General features: G+C 44.1%; 1 protein-coding gene across 1 annotated transcript; it reads left to right on the top strand.

The window, feature by feature from the left end:
- The first annotated feature begins 1,491 nt into the window (after window positions 1–1,491).
- ptgis (prostaglandin I2 (prostacyclin) synthase) lies at window positions 1,492–17,401 on the top strand. Its single transcript, XM_014132335.3, has 10 exons — window positions 1,492–1,665; window positions 2,296–2,419; window positions 4,646–4,821; window positions 5,096–5,242; window positions 5,474–5,601; window positions 5,981–6,168; window positions 8,752–8,917; window positions 11,103–11,284; window positions 14,812–14,963; window positions 16,937–17,401. The coding sequence occupies exons 1-10, from the start codon at window positions 1,595–1,597 to the stop codon at window positions 17,085–17,087; spliced, it is 1,485 nt and encodes a 494-aa protein (XP_013987810.1). The 5' UTR covers window positions 1,492–1,594; the 3' UTR covers window positions 17,088–17,401.
- Window positions 17,402–17,700: the final 299 nt, after the last annotated feature.

Raw genomic sequence — 17,700 nt, 5'->3', positions numbered from 1 at the left:
ATTATCAGTCAGCCCTCTGCTGAGGGGAGAATACACTCACAGAATATGCTTTATGTGGGAACTTCTGCATGACAAATGCACACAGCACACATGGCAGTGGCAGAACATACCACAGTACATACCACAGTACACACCACAGTACACTCAGCAGAATGCAGAACCTCAGCCAAGGAGTCTAAAGAGGATTTCGCCCACTCTATGTAAATAATGTTGGTTTTCACATATTCAAACTCATTTATATGTGTGTTTGAGTTGAGTAGATGTGTCCATGTTTATACTGCTGAGTAGTTAGCAGGATTAGGCCTATATGTAAACAGATATAAATTTGTCACAAACCTGCAAGTGTATTAGGGATGTGAAACTACAGATGTAAATTAATTTGATCACTATTTTGTTTCTTGGAATGTTCCTGCATTGCAGGAAATGCAAACTTGTATTCAAGGTTGAAAAAGGCTTCTAACGATTGTCATTTCCACTTTAAAATTCCAGGCTTGATTTGTCCTTAAGAAAAATGTATTAACCCCTACACAAAAATGTCCATTAATTATTTCACATTTCATGTTGTTGCAGGATCATTTTCCTGCTGTAGCAAACTGGCTCAAATTAAGATTCTACACCTGTAGGTACGTTTCTATGGTGAATAGCTGTTGTGGTAAAACTTTCAGGGGAAATTCATTATTGCGTAATTTAAACAGTGCGAGTTCCATTTTGTGTGGGATGTCAGTTTAATCAACATGCATGTGACCCAAATAAACGCCTGTGGTTGGTGTGGTGTTCAATGCCAGCTTAATCATCAACAAGGTGTGAATGAAATAAACATCCATTTGTCAAACAGACAGGAAATAACTGACAGGAAATAACTCTGTTCTCAAGACAGTGGAAATCCTTGCTGCAAAGATGAATTGCTGAAAATGAGGGTGGGGAAAAAAAAGGTAAACAGTCGAGTAGAGAATGAGGCATGTCTTTACAAGAACTCTACAACAGTAAAAAGAGTCCATTTACTTAGGTTTTCTCATTCTAATGGAATGCTCTTACTCTGATGACCGAATGAGACTATGTACTATATGTAGCCTATTCAACAGAATACGTCAACAGAGGAGAGATGTTTCCGATTGGGTAGTTTCATTATCAGGAACAAGCTCAATAGAAAGACCAAAGGCTAATAATTATAGGACTAACTGGGATTTCATAAAGAAAATGATTGAGAAACACTCATAGAGGACTTTGAATTCCCTTTTTTCCACACACTGAAGTGTGGAGATGCTTAATTCAAGGAACTCTTCTGTTAGGAAGAACTGCAGAGAAGGACCAAAGCCTTCTTAAAAAATATTCAAATATACAAAAAAAAAATGTTATTGAGAAACTCTTCTCGAGATTTTAATTTCAGTTCCCTTTTTGTCATGCAGAAAACTTATTGGCAGAGCTCCAGTGTCTGTTCTGTGACAGAGAGAATCTAACATGACACACACCTGTCCCAAACCACACCCATTTCCAACCCACACCTCTGAACTACTGTAGGGCAGCCACTTGACAATAAAGCCAACAGCTCCAGAGGAACTCATTTCACTGTCAAGCTCTCTCTTTAACGGGTAAAATGTTATGGACTATATTTTTACTGCTCAATGGTCTGCTCGCTCTCGTCATTCTTTACTCTTCCCGTTCAAGGTAAATGTTCTTCGTATTTCCGTTTCATTTGGATTGTAAAACAAGACATTGTAAATCAATGACGTTATTTGAGTTTAAAAAGGATAGCGTACAATATTTCAAGGATGAAGTCAATGTCGTTTGCTATAATTTAGTTTCTCTCTCTGATATTGAACATTGTGGTGAAAAGATGAACCAATGTCTCACATATTGTTTACTTCATAATTTACAAAGAAATATACTTTCTATACAGAAATCAATTAATGAAAAAAATGTCAGGGTAAAAAATGCCTTACTGAACATACAACATCGCTGAACGTGCAGGCTAGACCATTAACCTGGATTATCCAATTCTTCATATAACCTTTCCCTAGACCATTCAAACCATTCAAACGCAGACCATTTCTTATAAGGCACACATTGGTTATGCCCTATTTCCTATTTCCAAGGTGTATTACTAGCCTACTGTATGTCTGTATACATCAGCTCACACGGTTGACTGCTTTAGGGCATGTCCTTATGCCAACTGTAGCGCAACAACCAGTTGGTTTAGTGTGGGAGATGAAGTGATTTAACTCCTTCTATTGAACAGTGTTAATCTTGGTTGACAACTGTCTGTCTGTCTGCTGTCTATCTGTCTGTTTCTACCAGACAGAAAAATGAACCACCGTTAGACAAAGGCTTCATTCCGTGGCTGGGTCATGCCCTGGAGTTTGGAAAAGATGCTGCAAAGTTTCTAACACGGATGAAACAAAAACATGGTGACATTTTTACGGTAGGAGTTCTCTATGCATTTTTGTGTACAAGCCAGTTTGCTAAAGCAGAAAAATATCCCTGCAGCAACAGGAAATGTAAATTATGTGAATTATAATTCATGGACATTTTTGTAGGGGTAGATAGATTTTTCCAAAGGGAAACAAACACAAGTCCAAAATTTCAAAGTGGAAATTACAAGCCTTTTTAAACCTCAAATACACTACAAGTTAAAACAATTCTGCATCGCAAGAAAGTTTGTCTGCAACAGGGTGATCAAATTAAGATCAATCAATCAAATGTATTTATAAAGCCCTTCTTACATCAACTGATGTCACAAAGTGCTGTACAGAAACCCAGCCTAAAACCCCAAACAGCAAACAATGCAGGTGTAGAAGCACGGTGGCTAGGAAAAACTCACTAGAAAGGCCAGAACCTAGGAAGAAACCTAGAGAGGAACCAGGCTATGAGGGGTGGCCAGTCCTCTTCTGGCTGTGCCGGGTGGAGACTATAACAGAACAAGGCCAAGATGTTCAAACTTTCATAGATGGCCAGCAGGGTCAAATAATAATAATCACAGTGGTTGTCGAGGGTGCAACAGGTCAGCACCTCAGGAGTAAATGTCAGTTGGCTTTTCATAGCCAATCATTCAGAGTATCTCTACCGCTCCTGCTGTCTCTAGAGAGTTGAAAACAGCAGGTCTGGGACAGGTAGCACATCTGGTGAAAAGGTCAGGGTTCCATAGCCACAGGCAGAACAGTTGAAAATGGAGCAGCAGCACGACCAGGTGAACTGGGGACAGCAAGGAGTCATCAGGCCAGGTAGTCCTGAGGCATGGTCCTAGGGCTCAGGTCCTTCGATAGAGAGAGAGAAATAAAGAAAGAAAGAAAGAAAGAAAGAAAGAAAGAAAGAAAGAAAGAAAGAAAGAAAGAAAGAAAGAAAGAAAGAAAGAAAGAAAGAAAGAAAGAAAGAAAGAAAGAAAGAAAGAAAGAAAGAAAGAAAGAAAGAAAGAAAGAAAGAAAGAAAGAAAGAAAGAAAGAGAGAATTAGAGAGAGCATACTTAAATTCACACAGGACACCGGATAAGACAGGAGAAATACTCCAGATATAACAGACTGACCCTAGCCCACCGACACATAAACCACTGCAGCATAAATACTGGAGGCTGAGACAGGAGGGGTCAGGAGACACTGTGGCCCCATCCGACGATACCCTGGACAGGGCCAAACAGGCAGGATATAACCCCAACCACTTTCCCAAAGCACAACCCCCACACCACTAGAAGGATATCTTCAACCACCAACTTACCATCCTGAGACAAGGCCGAGTATAGCCCACAAAGATCTCCTTCACGGCACAACCCAAGGGGGGGGCACCAACCCGGACAGGAAGATCACGTTAGTGACTCAACCCACTCAAGTGACGCACCCCTCCTAGGGGCGGCATGGAAGAGCACCAGTAAGCCAGTGACTCAGCCCCCATAATAGGGTTAGAGGCAGAGAATCCCAGTGGAGAGAGGGGAACCGGCCAGGCAGAGACAGCAAGGGCGGTTCATTGCTCCAGTGCCTTTCCGTCACCTTCACACTCCTGGGCCAGACTACACTCAATCATATGACCTACTGAAGAGATGAGTCTTCAATAAAGACTTAAAGGTTGAGACCAAGTCTGCGTCTCTCACATGGGTAGGCAGCCCATTCCATAAAAATGGAGCTCTATAGGAGAAAGCCCTGCCTCCAGCTGTTTGCTTAGAAATTCTAGGAACAGTAAGGAGGCCTGCGTCTTATGACCGTAGCGTACGTGTAGGTATGTACGGCAGGACCAAATCGGATAGGTAGGAGCAAGCCCATGTAATGCTTTGTAGGTTAGCAGTAGAACCTTGAAATCAGCCCTTGCCTTAACAGGAAGCCAGTGTAGAGAGGCTAGCACTGGAGTAATATGATCAATTTCTTTAGTTCTAAGTCAAGATTCTAGCAGCCGATCGTATACTGTATCTGTACCCGAGTACCTCATCAATCTTCAACACATTCTTTATGTCTTTGTGACTGTGACAGAAAGGGTTGCTGTGAACCTGGATAGGTTATTTTTCAAAAGCTTCTTTTGTCTCTGTAGAGTAGTGCTATGTGCATCTCCTACTCACTATTCATTTCGCTTTCTCAAACAACCTCAAACACTTGCAATGTGTAATGTGACTACGACAGACGTGTACAGACATGGCCGTGGCTTTAACGTTTCAAGTAATGTCTCCCAGGTGCGTGTTTGTGGTGGTTACATCACTGTGCTGCTGGATCCTAACTCCTATGACACGCTCCTCGATGACAAAGTCTCTCTGGACTTCAGTCGCTACGCCCAGGTCCTGATGCAAAGGATCTTCAGCCTGAGACTACCCAATCACAACCCAGACACAGAGAGGGCCTGGATGGAACAGTAGGTGTTCTAGACCTGTATCCACATGACCTCGCGCCTGACCTCACACACATCCACACCTGTCCACACACACACCATCTTAATCCAATTCCGCTGCATCTACCTGTCCTTGTCAAGGACCATACCGTTTCTATTCTACTATTTTCTATTACTGTATATGGTATTGTAATGAGACCTAATTTTCCACCAGAATAGATTACATGCAAATTCATTTCATTCCCTGAGGTAACATGTTGTGGCAATAATTCGACCTCTCCATAAAATCCCTGTCCAGGCACTTCCAGGGCCCTAGCCTGGCCAGATTAAGCAGCACCATGCACCTCCACCTCCAGACACAGCTACGGGATGAGGAGAGGAGCTGTAGTCCAGCAGACTGGAGGCAGAATGGTCTCTTCAGCCTCTGTTACAGCTTGCTCTTCAGGTAAGAGCCAGAACCCAGAACCAAATTCTGTCTGGACTGGACAGCTACTGTTCGTGTGTTTAACAGTCATCCTGCTCTTCAGGTTCCATCAGACATTTCTCTGGGTCACTGGCCCGGGGGTTGATTTAGGCACAAATGACAGTATCACACCTGGAGCAAATTGCATAACTCTTACACAAGAGGGAAGACGTACTCTTACTCTAGAGTTAATGCTTCTTTCTGTCCTCGTAGGGCTGGGTATCTCACACTGTTCGGTGCAGAGAACAGCAACGACGTCACCGCACTCGCTACTGTCTACAAAGAGTTCCGCACGTTTGATGGTCTTCTCGCAAAACTGGCACGTTCAACCCTCAAGCAAGGTACATATACACGTTTACCGAGTTTCATCTAATGCACGTGGTCGTACATCACTTATATCAATACAGAATGGATCTATTCATACAATATGTTTCTGTCTCTCTGTACCTGTTTCTCTGTGTTCATGTGCATGTCTCTGTGTGTGCCTGTGTCTCGGTGTACCTGTCACTCTGGTGCTATCTAGAACCCATTTAGTTCCAGGTAGAAGCCACTCCAGCTTCCAGGTACCTGGAACCAAAAAGGGTTCTAACTAGAATAAAAAATGGTTCTCCTATGGGGACAGCTGAAGAAGCCTTTTGGAACCCTTTTTTTCTAAGAGTGTACCTGTCTCTCTCTGGGTGATCTTGCCTCTCTAACCTGTCTCTCTCTCTATGTTGCTAGAGGAGAAGAGGGCAGCAGGTCTGTCCCAGGAGAGACTGTGGGAGCTGCTGTCCCCAGCGTGGCTGAGCAGAGGAAAGGGGTCAGAGAGTAGGTCTTGGCAGCAGAGTTACCTCAGCCATCTACAGACGGAAGGAGTGGACACGGAGATGCAGAGAAGAGCCATGCTGCTTCAGCTCTGGGCCACCCAGGTGAGTGGGAAAGACAAGAACACACACTCACATGCACAGATACAGGAGCATGTAAGAGCATGCAAGAGCATACACATGCACGCACGCACGCACACACACACACACACACACACACACACACACACACACACACACACACACACACACACACACACACACACACACACACACACACACACACAAAATTACGGAGAACCAAGGTCAATGCTTTCACAGTGTTCTGCCACACCTGGATGTCACTCTCATACCTTCTCTTCCTGTGTCCTCTTTGAGACCTGTGGCCCTGGCATGAATAAGTTCACAGGATTCTTCTCTCTCAGTGACTCATGACTTCCTTGTTGGCACAGTTGACTCGGTATGTCATTATGTGAGAAGTAATGATTGTTAGGAATGTGACATGAGTTTCTATGAATGCGTTTTCATGGCACCTGGGCTTGTTTGGAGTTCTGTGTAAACTGATCTGGGACAATGGGTCCACACATTCCAGAAGATAACAGAAGAGTTGGCGGGTCGCCCAAACCAACCTGTCTAATTTCAGAATTAGATCAAACGTTAGGCCTACAGTTCACAAACTGTAGGACGATTTAGAAGGAAGTGGTATGCTATCAAATACATGAAACACATCGTTTCCATGTGTTTGATGCCATTCCATTGCTCCGGTCCGGCCATTTCATGAGCCGTCCTCCCCTTAGCAGCCTCCACTGATTTAGATGTATCATCTGTAATAGACATCAATGAATATTGATGTCAAAATCCAATATAGATCACAGCAATTAAGTATTATCTAACTCTATATTTATGAGCTCCAGAGGCGGTTTAATAGCAGGCTCGTTGTGGCCTCCTATCTCAAACCAATCTCAGCAAATTGTTATGAATGAGCTGCTGTTGCACTGTGTGGCCAGATGGGGGAGCTAGTGTAATGTCTGTCTGTCTGGTACCTGCCTTCACCATCAGCCTCAGAAAAGAATAGAGCCACAGGTGTCATCTGTACCAGGCCTTCTCTGCTCTCTCTCTGGGACTTTGGCTGCTACTTTCAGCCTGGAGCACTGGAGGCCTAGTCGGCCCACTCAGACCAGGGGAGTGGGTAGAGAGTCCTTCGCCAAGACGGAGCCTCTCCCTCTGGGGACCTTGGCTCACCTGCCAGGCTGAGATAGGAGAGGACAGCTAGTCCCTTAGCATCACTGTTCCCTGCTTATTAATGTCTTTTCTGGAACAGAGACTCACTGTTCCAGTCACAGACAATCAGACAGAGCCAATCACCACTGAAACATATTAAAACTGAGGAGTATAAGGAAGTGCCACGGAGAATATCTTCTGGTTGTTGTCTCTGTCACCACCATTCGTACAGAGGTACTGTAGGATTCCTCAGTAACAATACAATACTGAGTGAATCAGAGATGTCACTGAAGTCAAACATGCCAAATGCAATTTTTACATCGCAGATGTTTAGTTCCGTGCTGTCTACACACAACATACTCTCATACAACAGACACAATCGCTAGATACTGCAAGAAAGTTATGAGAGCTTTATGTTTCTGGCTCTGTGTGTGTTGTTGGGGATTGGGGTGGAGGTCAGTTCCACAGTTCAGTGAATCTCTGAACCAGCCTGTCAGTGAGGCTCCAGTCCAATGTCAATATGCCTATGATGGACCCCAGGGAGCCTGTGTCACATTCAGTCCATCACACACCTGACTGCGGCTCTGCTTTCAACACAACTACACCAGTACACAGTGTATGAATACACACTCAGAGGAGTGGAGGAGGAGGTAAAGATCCTTACTGTGTACACGTCTAACAGTGAATTCAATGGCAATTCAAAGTGTCTCAATCTGATGAAAACACTATACGGTGTTGGTAGGAACGTGCAGCATTTGAAATGACTATTTCCACTGCAACACTTCGACTGTAACCCCTACAGCAAACTGGGACAACAAGAGATGAAGCCTCACACAGTTTGTGTAGCCTAGTGTCTGTCGTAACGGATCTGTGACGGGACAGGCCAGTGAGTCAATCAGAGAACCATTGGACCTGGTCTTCATCTTGCATTAACCCTGGTTGTCAGTGGATCGGTGAAGACCTAGCCTGCGAAGGGGGGTGAGGAGAGAAGCTCCCTGAGCCCACAGCAATTACTGGCTGACAGGTTCAGACAGACGTCTCAGCCCTGTCTACACAGCCCTGACAGCTGGCTCTGATGGCTACTCAGATCACTACAGTACAGTACAGCAATATCATGATGCAGGGCGGGATATTAAAAAATTTAAAAATAGAGAAAATAAAAGTAAAGTGAGACTGAAAGAAAGACATAAAAGAGAGATTTAGATGTATCTAAACCCGCTTCCATTTTCCCCCAGGAGGCTTCTTGTAGCGTGATCACACTGTACAGTACCTGTTGTGGATTTGTCTATAACTGCAAGGTATCTACCTCGTCATGCTCGGTAATGCGTTCACTGTCTTTGACGGACTGAGAGTGAGCATTGTGTTGGATTTGTCTTACGGTAGAGCTATAACTTACACTACATACTCTGTAACTGCGAAACCATTTCTGGACTGACTGTGGGTCTATGTTGTGTTGTCCCATTCCAGGGTAACGCTGGGCCTGCTGCCTTCTGGCTTCTGAGTTTCCTGCTCACGCACCCCGAGGCCATGAGAGCTGTGAGGAAGGAGATCAGAGGCCTGCGTCTACAGGAGGACGGCGCTCTACAGCGACACCCTCTGGACACACTGGAGCACCACAGCACACCTGTGTTTGGTAAGAGCCCAAGCAACCTCCTCTATTATTCACTCACACTCTCTTCCACCTCAGGGAATCTCAGGGTTCTCAGGGCTCTCAGGGCTCTCAGGGTTCTGCCTGTCCAGCCAAGACATGCAGTGAAATATTGCAGTGAAATATTGAACTGAAGCTCGTCTGAACTGTGTGGAATAACAAAGTGAAAAAAGGAAAGATTCAGAGAGCTAAATGAGTAAAGATTGATAAATATTGTTTTTTTTAGCTGTGGTTGAATAAGGTTCAAGTTTGCTTGCCACAGGGTGATATTAGAACCTATTATTGTGATCCATTGCATTCCAGAAGGACATACCTATGGTTTGAAATCAAATCATACGTTTTTTGGCACATGCGCCGAATACAACAGGCGTAGACCTGACAGTGAAATGCTTACTTACAAGCCTTTAACCAACAATGCAGTTTTAACAAAAAAAGAAAAAAAAAAAGAAAAATATCAAATAATTATAGAGCAGCAGTAAAATAACAATAGCGAGGCAATATACAGGGGGTACCGGTGCAGAGTCAATGTGCAGGGGCACTGGTTAGTCGAGGTATTTGAGGTAATATGTACATGTAGGTAGAGTTATTAAGGTGACTATGAATAGATAATAACAGAGAGTAGCTGCAGTGTAAAAGAGGGGGGGGTACTGCAAATAGTCTGGGTAGCCATTTGATTAGATGTTCAGGGGACTTATGGCTTGGGGGTAGAAGCTGTTCAGAAGCCTCTTGGACCAAGACTTGGTGCTCTGGTACCGCTTGCCATGCTGTAGCAGAGAGAACAGTCTATGACTAGGGTGGCTGGAGTCTTTGACAAATCTTAGGGCCTTGCTCTGACACCGCCTGGTATAGAGGTCCTGGATGGCAGGAAGCTTGGCCTCAGTGATGTACTGGACCGTACGCACTACCCTCTGTAGTGCCTTGTGGTCGGAGGCCAAGCAATTGCCATACCAGGCAGTGATGCAACCCGTCAGGATGCTCTCGATGGTGGGGCTGAAGAACCTTTTGAGGATCTGAGGACCCATGCCAAATCTTTTCAGTCTCCTGAGGGGTAATAGGTTTGTCGTGCCCTCTTTACGACTGTCTAGGTGTGCTTGGACCATGTTAGTTTGTTGGTGATGTGGACGCCAAGGAATTTGAAGCTCTCAACCTTCTCCACTACAGCCCTGACGATTCGAATGGGGGCGTGCTCGGCCCTCCTTTTCCTGTAGTCCACAATAATCATCTTTGTCTTGATCACGTTGAGGGATAGGTTGTTGTCCTTGCACCACACGGTCAGGTCTCTGACCTCCTCCCTTATAGGCTTTCTCGTCGTTGTCGGTGATCAGGCCTACCACTGTTGTGTCATCGGCAAACTTAATGATGGTGTTGGAGTCGTGCCTGGCCGTGCAGTCATGAGTGAACAGGAATTACAGCATGGGACTGAGCAGGCACCCCTGAGGGGCCCCCGTATTGAGGATCAGCGTGGAGGATATGTTGTTACCTACCCTTACCACCTGGGGGCGGCCTGTCAGGAAGTCCAGGATCCAGTTGCAGAGGGAGGTGTTTAGTCTCAGGGTCCTTAGCTTAGTGATGAGCTTTGAGGGCAGTATGGTGTTGAACGCTGAGCAACGAATAGCATTCTCACATAGGTTTTCCTTTTGTCCAGGTGTGAAAGGGCAGTGTGGAGTGCAGTAGAGATTGCGCCATCTGTGGATCTGTTGGGGTGGTATGCAAATTGGAGTGGGTCTAGGTTTTCTGGGAAAATGGTGTTAATTTGAGCCATGACCAGCCTTTCAAAGCACTTCATGGCTACAGACGTGAATGCTATGGGCCGGTAGTTGTTTATGCAGGTTACCTTAGTGTTCTTGGGCACAGGGACTATGGTGGTCTGCTTGAAACATGTTGGTATTACAGACTCAGGCAGGGAGAGGTTAAAAATGTCAGTGAAGACAATTGCCAGTTGGTCAGCATATGCTCGAAGTACACGTCCTGGTAATCCGTCTGGCCCTGCGACCTTGTGGATGTTGACCTGTTGTCAACCATTGGAGTTGGCTTTACAACACAAACAGATCTGGGACAAGGGTAATGATTATGATTATTGAAGGTGAATGATTATTCACAGGGTTATTCACGTGCACCCGGCAGCCCACCCCTCTGACATCATACTTATTGCCCCTCCCTCCAATCACAGACAGTGTTCTGAGTGAGACACTGCGTCTGACCGCTGCTGCCCTCATCACCAGAGAGGTGGTCCAGGACAAGACCCTTCGTCTGGCCAGTGGACAGGCGTACCACCTCAGACAGGGGGACCGGGTGTGTATCTTCCCCTTCCTCAGCCCTCAGATGGACCCCCAGATACACCACAATCCACAGGTAATACAACACAATACTGTTACCTGACAAAGACCCCGTTGGTGTTGAAATATTGTCTGAATAAACAGAACACCGGCCAGTGTACAGATTTATTTTGGTTTCAGATTACTGTTCAGTCTAATCCAGCACCTAGGACAAAGGCTTTTACGAATGTGTGCCTACAAGCCATAGACTGTTCTCTCTGCTTCCGCACAGGAAGTCTGACACCAACAGGCTCCTGAACAGCTTCTATCCCAAGCCATAAGATTGCTAATTAGCTAACAAAATGGCCACACAATTGACCATTGTATTTTTATTTGTGAACTGTCTCTATGCACACTCACAGGACTATACACACTCATGCACACTGACACTCCAACACAAACATAACATGCACACACATTTATACTGACTCTACACACACACGCACACTCGCATACATTCATAATTTAGGATGCTGCTGCTCTGTTTATTATATATCATGATGCCTAGTCACCTGACCCCTATACATATCTACCTCTATCACTCCAGTATCCCTGCACATTGTCAATATGGTATTGGAACTGACTCTGTAACTGACCCTGTTTATGGCTTACTTACTTTCTCCTGTTATTCTTATTTATTTATTTATTTTTTATCGTGTGATTTTGTTCTACTTTGCTATTTTTTGTGCTACACTAACCACGTTTCCATCCAAAGTTTTGATGCGAGCAAACACATAAAAAAATCAAGACGGCTGTGATAGAAACAGGAAGTTACGGTACAATTTTATATATGCGGACAGGTATAGAGGTCCTGGATGGCAGGAAGCCATTTGTTATGTTACAGCCTTATTCAGAAATGGATTCAATAGTTTTTCCCTCAACAATCTACACAAAATACCCCACAATGACAAAGCAAAAACAAGTTTTGCAAAAAAAAACTGGAATATTACATTTACATAAGTATTCAGACCCTATACTCATTACTTTGTTGAAGCACCTTTGGCAGAGATTACAGCCTCAAGTCTTCTTGTGTATGATGCTACAAGCTTGGCACTGCTTTATTTGGGGAGTTTCTCCCATTCTTCTCTGCAGATCCTCTCAAGCTCTGTCAGGTTGGATGGGGAGCGTCGCTGCACAGCTAATTTCAGGCCTATCCAGAGATGTTCATTTCCGGGCTCTGGCTGGGCCATTCAAGGACATTTAGAGACTCGTCAAAAAGCCACACCTGTGTTGTCTTGGCTGTGTACTTAGGGTTGTTGTCCTGTTGGAAGATGAACCTTCGCCCCAGTCTGAGGTCCTCAAGGATCTCTCTGTACTTTGCTCCGTTCATCTTTCCTTCGATCCTGACTAGTCTCTTTACTAGTCTCTGCCACTGAAAAACATCCCCACAGCATGATGCTGCCACCACCATGCTTCAACTCCAAGGGGCTTGTCATGTGCCTTTTACTGAGGAGTGGCTTCCGTCTGGCCACTCTACCATAAAAGCCTGATTGGTGGAGTACTTCAGAGATGGTTGTCCTTCTGGAAGGTTCTTCCATCTCCACAGAGGAACTCTGGAGCTTTGTCAGAGTGACCATCGGGTTCTTGGTCAACTCCCTGACCAAGGCCCTTCTCCCCGATTGCTCAGTTTGCCGGGTTGACCAGCTCCAGGAATAGTCTTGGTGGTTCCAAATTTCTTCCATGTAAGAATGATGGAGGCCACTGTGTTCTTAGGGACATTCAATACTGCAGAAATGTTTTGGTAACCTTCCATAGATCTTTGCCTATACACAATCCTGTCTCGGAGCTCTACGGACAATTCATTCGACCTCATGGATTGGTTTTTGCACTGACATGCACTGTCAACTGTGGGACCTTATATAGACAGGTGTGTGCCTTTCCAAATCATGTCCAATCAATTGAATTTACCACAGAGGGACTCCAATCAGGTTGTAGAAACATCTCAAGGATGATTAATGGAAACAGGATGTAACTGAGCTCAATTTTGAGTCTCGTAGCAAAGGGTTGGAATAGTTATGTAAACAAGTTATTTCTGTTTTTTATTTTTAATACATTTGCAAACATTTAAAAAGAAACTGTTTTTGCTCTGTCATTATGGGGTATAGTGTGTCGATTGATGAGGAAAACATTTAATTTAATCAATTTTAGAATAAGGCTGTAACGTAAGAAAATGTGGAAAAAGTCAAGGGGTTTGAATACTTTCTGAATGCACTGTATAGGACAGACACTTCAGAACAAACTTCCTGTGGATCATTTTTGGGGGACTATCTATTGTTCCATGTAGTGAATCTGTTATTCAATGTGTTTGTATGGTCCAAAAGTTGTTTTATATATATTTTTTATATTTCCAAATTCCATAACAAATAGCTAAATGATCCTTGGCATGAACATATGTCACCAAATTGAAACAACCTCTCAATACAATACATTACAGCAATCTGTTGAATTACTAAAGTCAATACTGTCATTGGAAAATAATGTTTTTCTTAACTGACTTGTCTTGTTCAATAAAGGTTAAATAAAAAAATAACTATTATAAAATACACAAACATGGTGAGGGTGAAAGTGTTTCTGAGTATAGTACTGAGTACTGAGTACTGAGTATAATACTACTGAATCAGGCTTTGTCTGCTGAGCTAATTCAATGACTCTAATAGAATGACTCAAATACAATGACTCTAATAGAATGACTCTAATAGAATGACTCTAATAGAATGACTCTAATACAATGACTCTAATAGAATGACTCTAATACAATGAATCTAATAGAATGACTCTAATAGAATGACTCTAATAGAATGACTCCAATACAATGACTCTAATAGAATGACTCAAATAGAATGACTCAAATAGAATGACTCAAATAGAATGACTCTAATAGAATGACTCTAATAGAATGACTCTAATAGAATGACTCTAATACAATGACTCTAATACAATGACTCTAATACAATGACTCTAATACAATGACTCTAATAGAACGACTCCCATAGAATTACTCTAATAGAATGATTCGATTAGAATTACCCTAATAGAATGATTCGAATAGAATGACGCTATAGGTGGGCTCATTGTAATGTAATGGCTGGAATGGAATCGACAGAACAGAGTCAAACATGTGGTTTCCGTATGTGTTTGATACCGTTCCATTCAATCCATTCCAGCCATTACAAAGAGCCCGTCCTTCTATAGCTCCTTCCACCAGCCTCATCTGGTGTGAGTGCATGTCTCATACACAGTGTTGTACTACGCAGTGTTTAAATGGCTCCAGGATTACATGGTGGAAAGGTTAAAGAGCTAAGAAAGGAGATCCCATGGGGATTAGCTGGTTAAAGGCTGTAATTTGTGTGTGTGTGTGTGTGTGTGTGTGTGTGTGTGTGTGTGTGTGTGTGTGTGTGTGTGTGTGTGTGTGTGTGTGTGTGTGTGTGTGTGTGTGTGTGTGTGTGTGTGTGTGTGTGTGTGTGCGTGTGCGTTTGCATGCAGCATCACTGGAGCTACTTAATGTACCGTGGCATCTATCTATCACAATAACTTGTTTTTTTTTCCTTCTTCTCTGCTTTACAGACATTTCAATATGACCGCTTCCTAAATGCAGACGGGACAGAGAAGAAGAAGTTCTATAAGGGCGGGGAGAGACTAAAGTATTACACCATGCCATGGGGTGCAGGCGACAACATGTGTGTGGGGAGACACTTTGCAGTCAGTGGCATCAAACAGTGAGTGTGACATGACATTCTCCACCTGTTTCCCCTCACCCATAGCCTGGTCCCACTTCTGATTGTGTTGTCTTGCCCACTTCTGTTGTTATTGTCACGTGACAATGACCATAGGAGTTGGCAAAACAGCACAATTAGGCTACCTCTCACCTAAGTACATCTAAGCCGCCCCGCGTTGTTCATACATCGTCCCCCCCCCCCCCCCCCCCCCCCCGATGAATCAGTTCATTAACAAGGTATTAATGATTCACGAGGCATTTACAATCACCTGAAGATCGCTGCCTTAGGCCAGTTGCTTCCAAACATCTCCTGGTGGGAGGAGCTATAGGAGGATGGGCTTATTGCCATGGCTGGAATGGAATCCATGGAATGGTACCAAACGCATCAAACACATGGAAACCCCGGTTGGACTCCGTTCCATTGATTCCATTCCAGCCATTACAATGAGCCCGTCCTCTGAGACACGTACCATTACTGTAGCACACACTCACAGTCGTTAACGGCCATTTCAATAATTCAAGCCAACATTTTAACTCAATAGAGATGCCATACATCAGAACAGCTAAGCAGACAGAACGATCAATATAGATAAAGGGCTAATCTGAGAAGTGGATTTTCTTAGTTGTTTCATATGCTATACGACACGCTACAAACATAGCCTAAGGCGGTGGTTTTCAAACCTCGCCTCGGGGGCGGCCCAGCCATTCCATGTATTTGAACTATTCTCGAGCTAGCACACCTGATTCCAATCGTCAACGGATCATAAAGCCCTTGACTAGGTCAACACTAGCCTCATCTGGTATGTACTGTATGTACAGCAGTAGAGGGTTAGAGGGTCCTTGAAGAAAATCCCAAAGTGCTGATGTCAGTGTCTTATCGGTAGTTCAAAGGTAAAATCCTAGTTATCCACAGTGAGAGTGAGAGGCCAGATGATAACATGTGTTGATGATTAGTTATTTGAGAAGGAGACCAAGTCAAGACGTTGGACCGGGTGGATTCAGTTTATAGTAAGGCAGTTTATTATGAGACAAAGATATTTGGCAAAGCGTGCACGGACTCCTTCGTTTAGCTCATAGGGAACTAGCAGAAGAGAGCCCCGAAACATAGTGTACATCCAATTTATACAATGAAATAACAGTGTGTTGACGTTGAGTCTAGTAGGTCCGCTCTCCTGACTGGTCGATGAGTGGAGGGACGGTCCACTCTCCAGGTGGTGTCGACTTCCCATTGGCCCTTGGCAGTGTCCTTTGTCCTCGGAGTCCAACACACCTAAGTGTGTGTGTGTGTGTGTGTGTGTGTGTGTGTGTGTGTGTGTGTGTGTGTGTGTGTGTGTGTGTGTGTGTGTGTGTGTGTGTGTGTGTGTGTATTTCTGGTAATTCGTGTCTGGGTGCTTGCGATATTCATGGAATGTTGTTCTTTACACCAGTGGTCAGTTCGTGTGGCTAGGGTGCTTTCATGTCTTGACATTTTTGTGTGAGTGCTTAGTCCGCCATCAGTCTCTGGGTGTGGTCGTGATTGGTATCAGTTGGTTGCTCAATATGTCTCTGGAGTTTTGTTGTGTGCTGTTGTGAAACATGTTGTGCAAATGCCCTCCTTATATATCATTAGGTAAAACGTTAGATTATCTTTATTACACATGGGAAGATGGTAGAACAGCTGTACACGTACGGTATGTGCTCGCAACCTCTAGGCTTTACCATATGTGTGATATGCAAATAGTGTAGTATTACATGGCCGACTACATCCAGATTGATTTCTGCAGGCATTGTGCACGTTATTCTTTAACCCTTTCAATGCATGCTGGGTGATTGATATTGTTACAGACGGTTCTATAATATGAGGTCAACTGTCATTCTTTTTCTGCTAGCTAGTGTTCTTCGTGCCTCCAGAGCCATGCTAGACGTCCTACACTCCCAATGGGGTCCAAGAGGATTGACCTAACTAACCTTACTCTCCTTCTATGTGATTCTCAGGTTTGTGTTCATGGTCCTCTCCCGGCTGGACCTGGAGCTGTGCGACCCAACGGCCATCGTCCCTCCGGTCAATCCCAGTCGCTATGGTTTCGGGATGCTCCAGCCCGACGGAGACCTGGAGGTCCGCTACAGACTCAAGACTCTGCACTAGGATAACGACCCCTAACCTCTGACTCCTGCATCCTGCACTAGAACTAGGACATGATTAGCCTGGTCCCAGATCTGTTTGTGCTGTATAGCCATGTTTGGCATGACAATGACATTAGGAGTTGGCAAGACAGCACAACCAGTTCTGGGACCAGGCTAGGACATGACTTCCTCTTACATCCTCCTGACACTGACTGCACTCAATACAAATCAGTTTCATGTTTTTATTTATCGTTTTTTTGTTCAGTATTGTTTTTACATTCAAACTATATCACTTGTACTGTATATCTCTGAATAATAAATAATGTATCTAAATTACTTGCTTGTGTTGCTTGTCTCTCAAGACCAAATGCCCTGAATGAGCTGCACATCATCATAGCCTTACCCATATGGCTAAGTGCACACATTACAACAAATAGGCTTTGAAGCACGACGAGAATGAGGGGGGTTTACATGATAGAATTCAGTGCAGTTACATTATATCTGTCTGGATGAATTGGGAAGGAGTTGGTACTCCATGTGGGGCTATTTTTGTGGAAAACAACATGGTGTATTGTGGCGAATAAGATTGCAGGTCCTTAGTCCTGTAATGTAAGGGTTAAACGCCTTAATGTGAA

This window comes from Salmo salar, chromosome 12, assembly GCF_965601325.2.
Source record: "Salmo salar chromosome 12, fSalSal1, whole genome shotgun sequence".
Taxonomy (NCBI): Eukaryota; Metazoa; Chordata; class Actinopteri; order Salmoniformes; family Salmonidae; genus Salmo; species Salmo salar.
The sequence above is the reverse complement of the archived record's forward strand: the minus strand, read 5'-3'. Positions and strand labels throughout refer to the sequence as shown.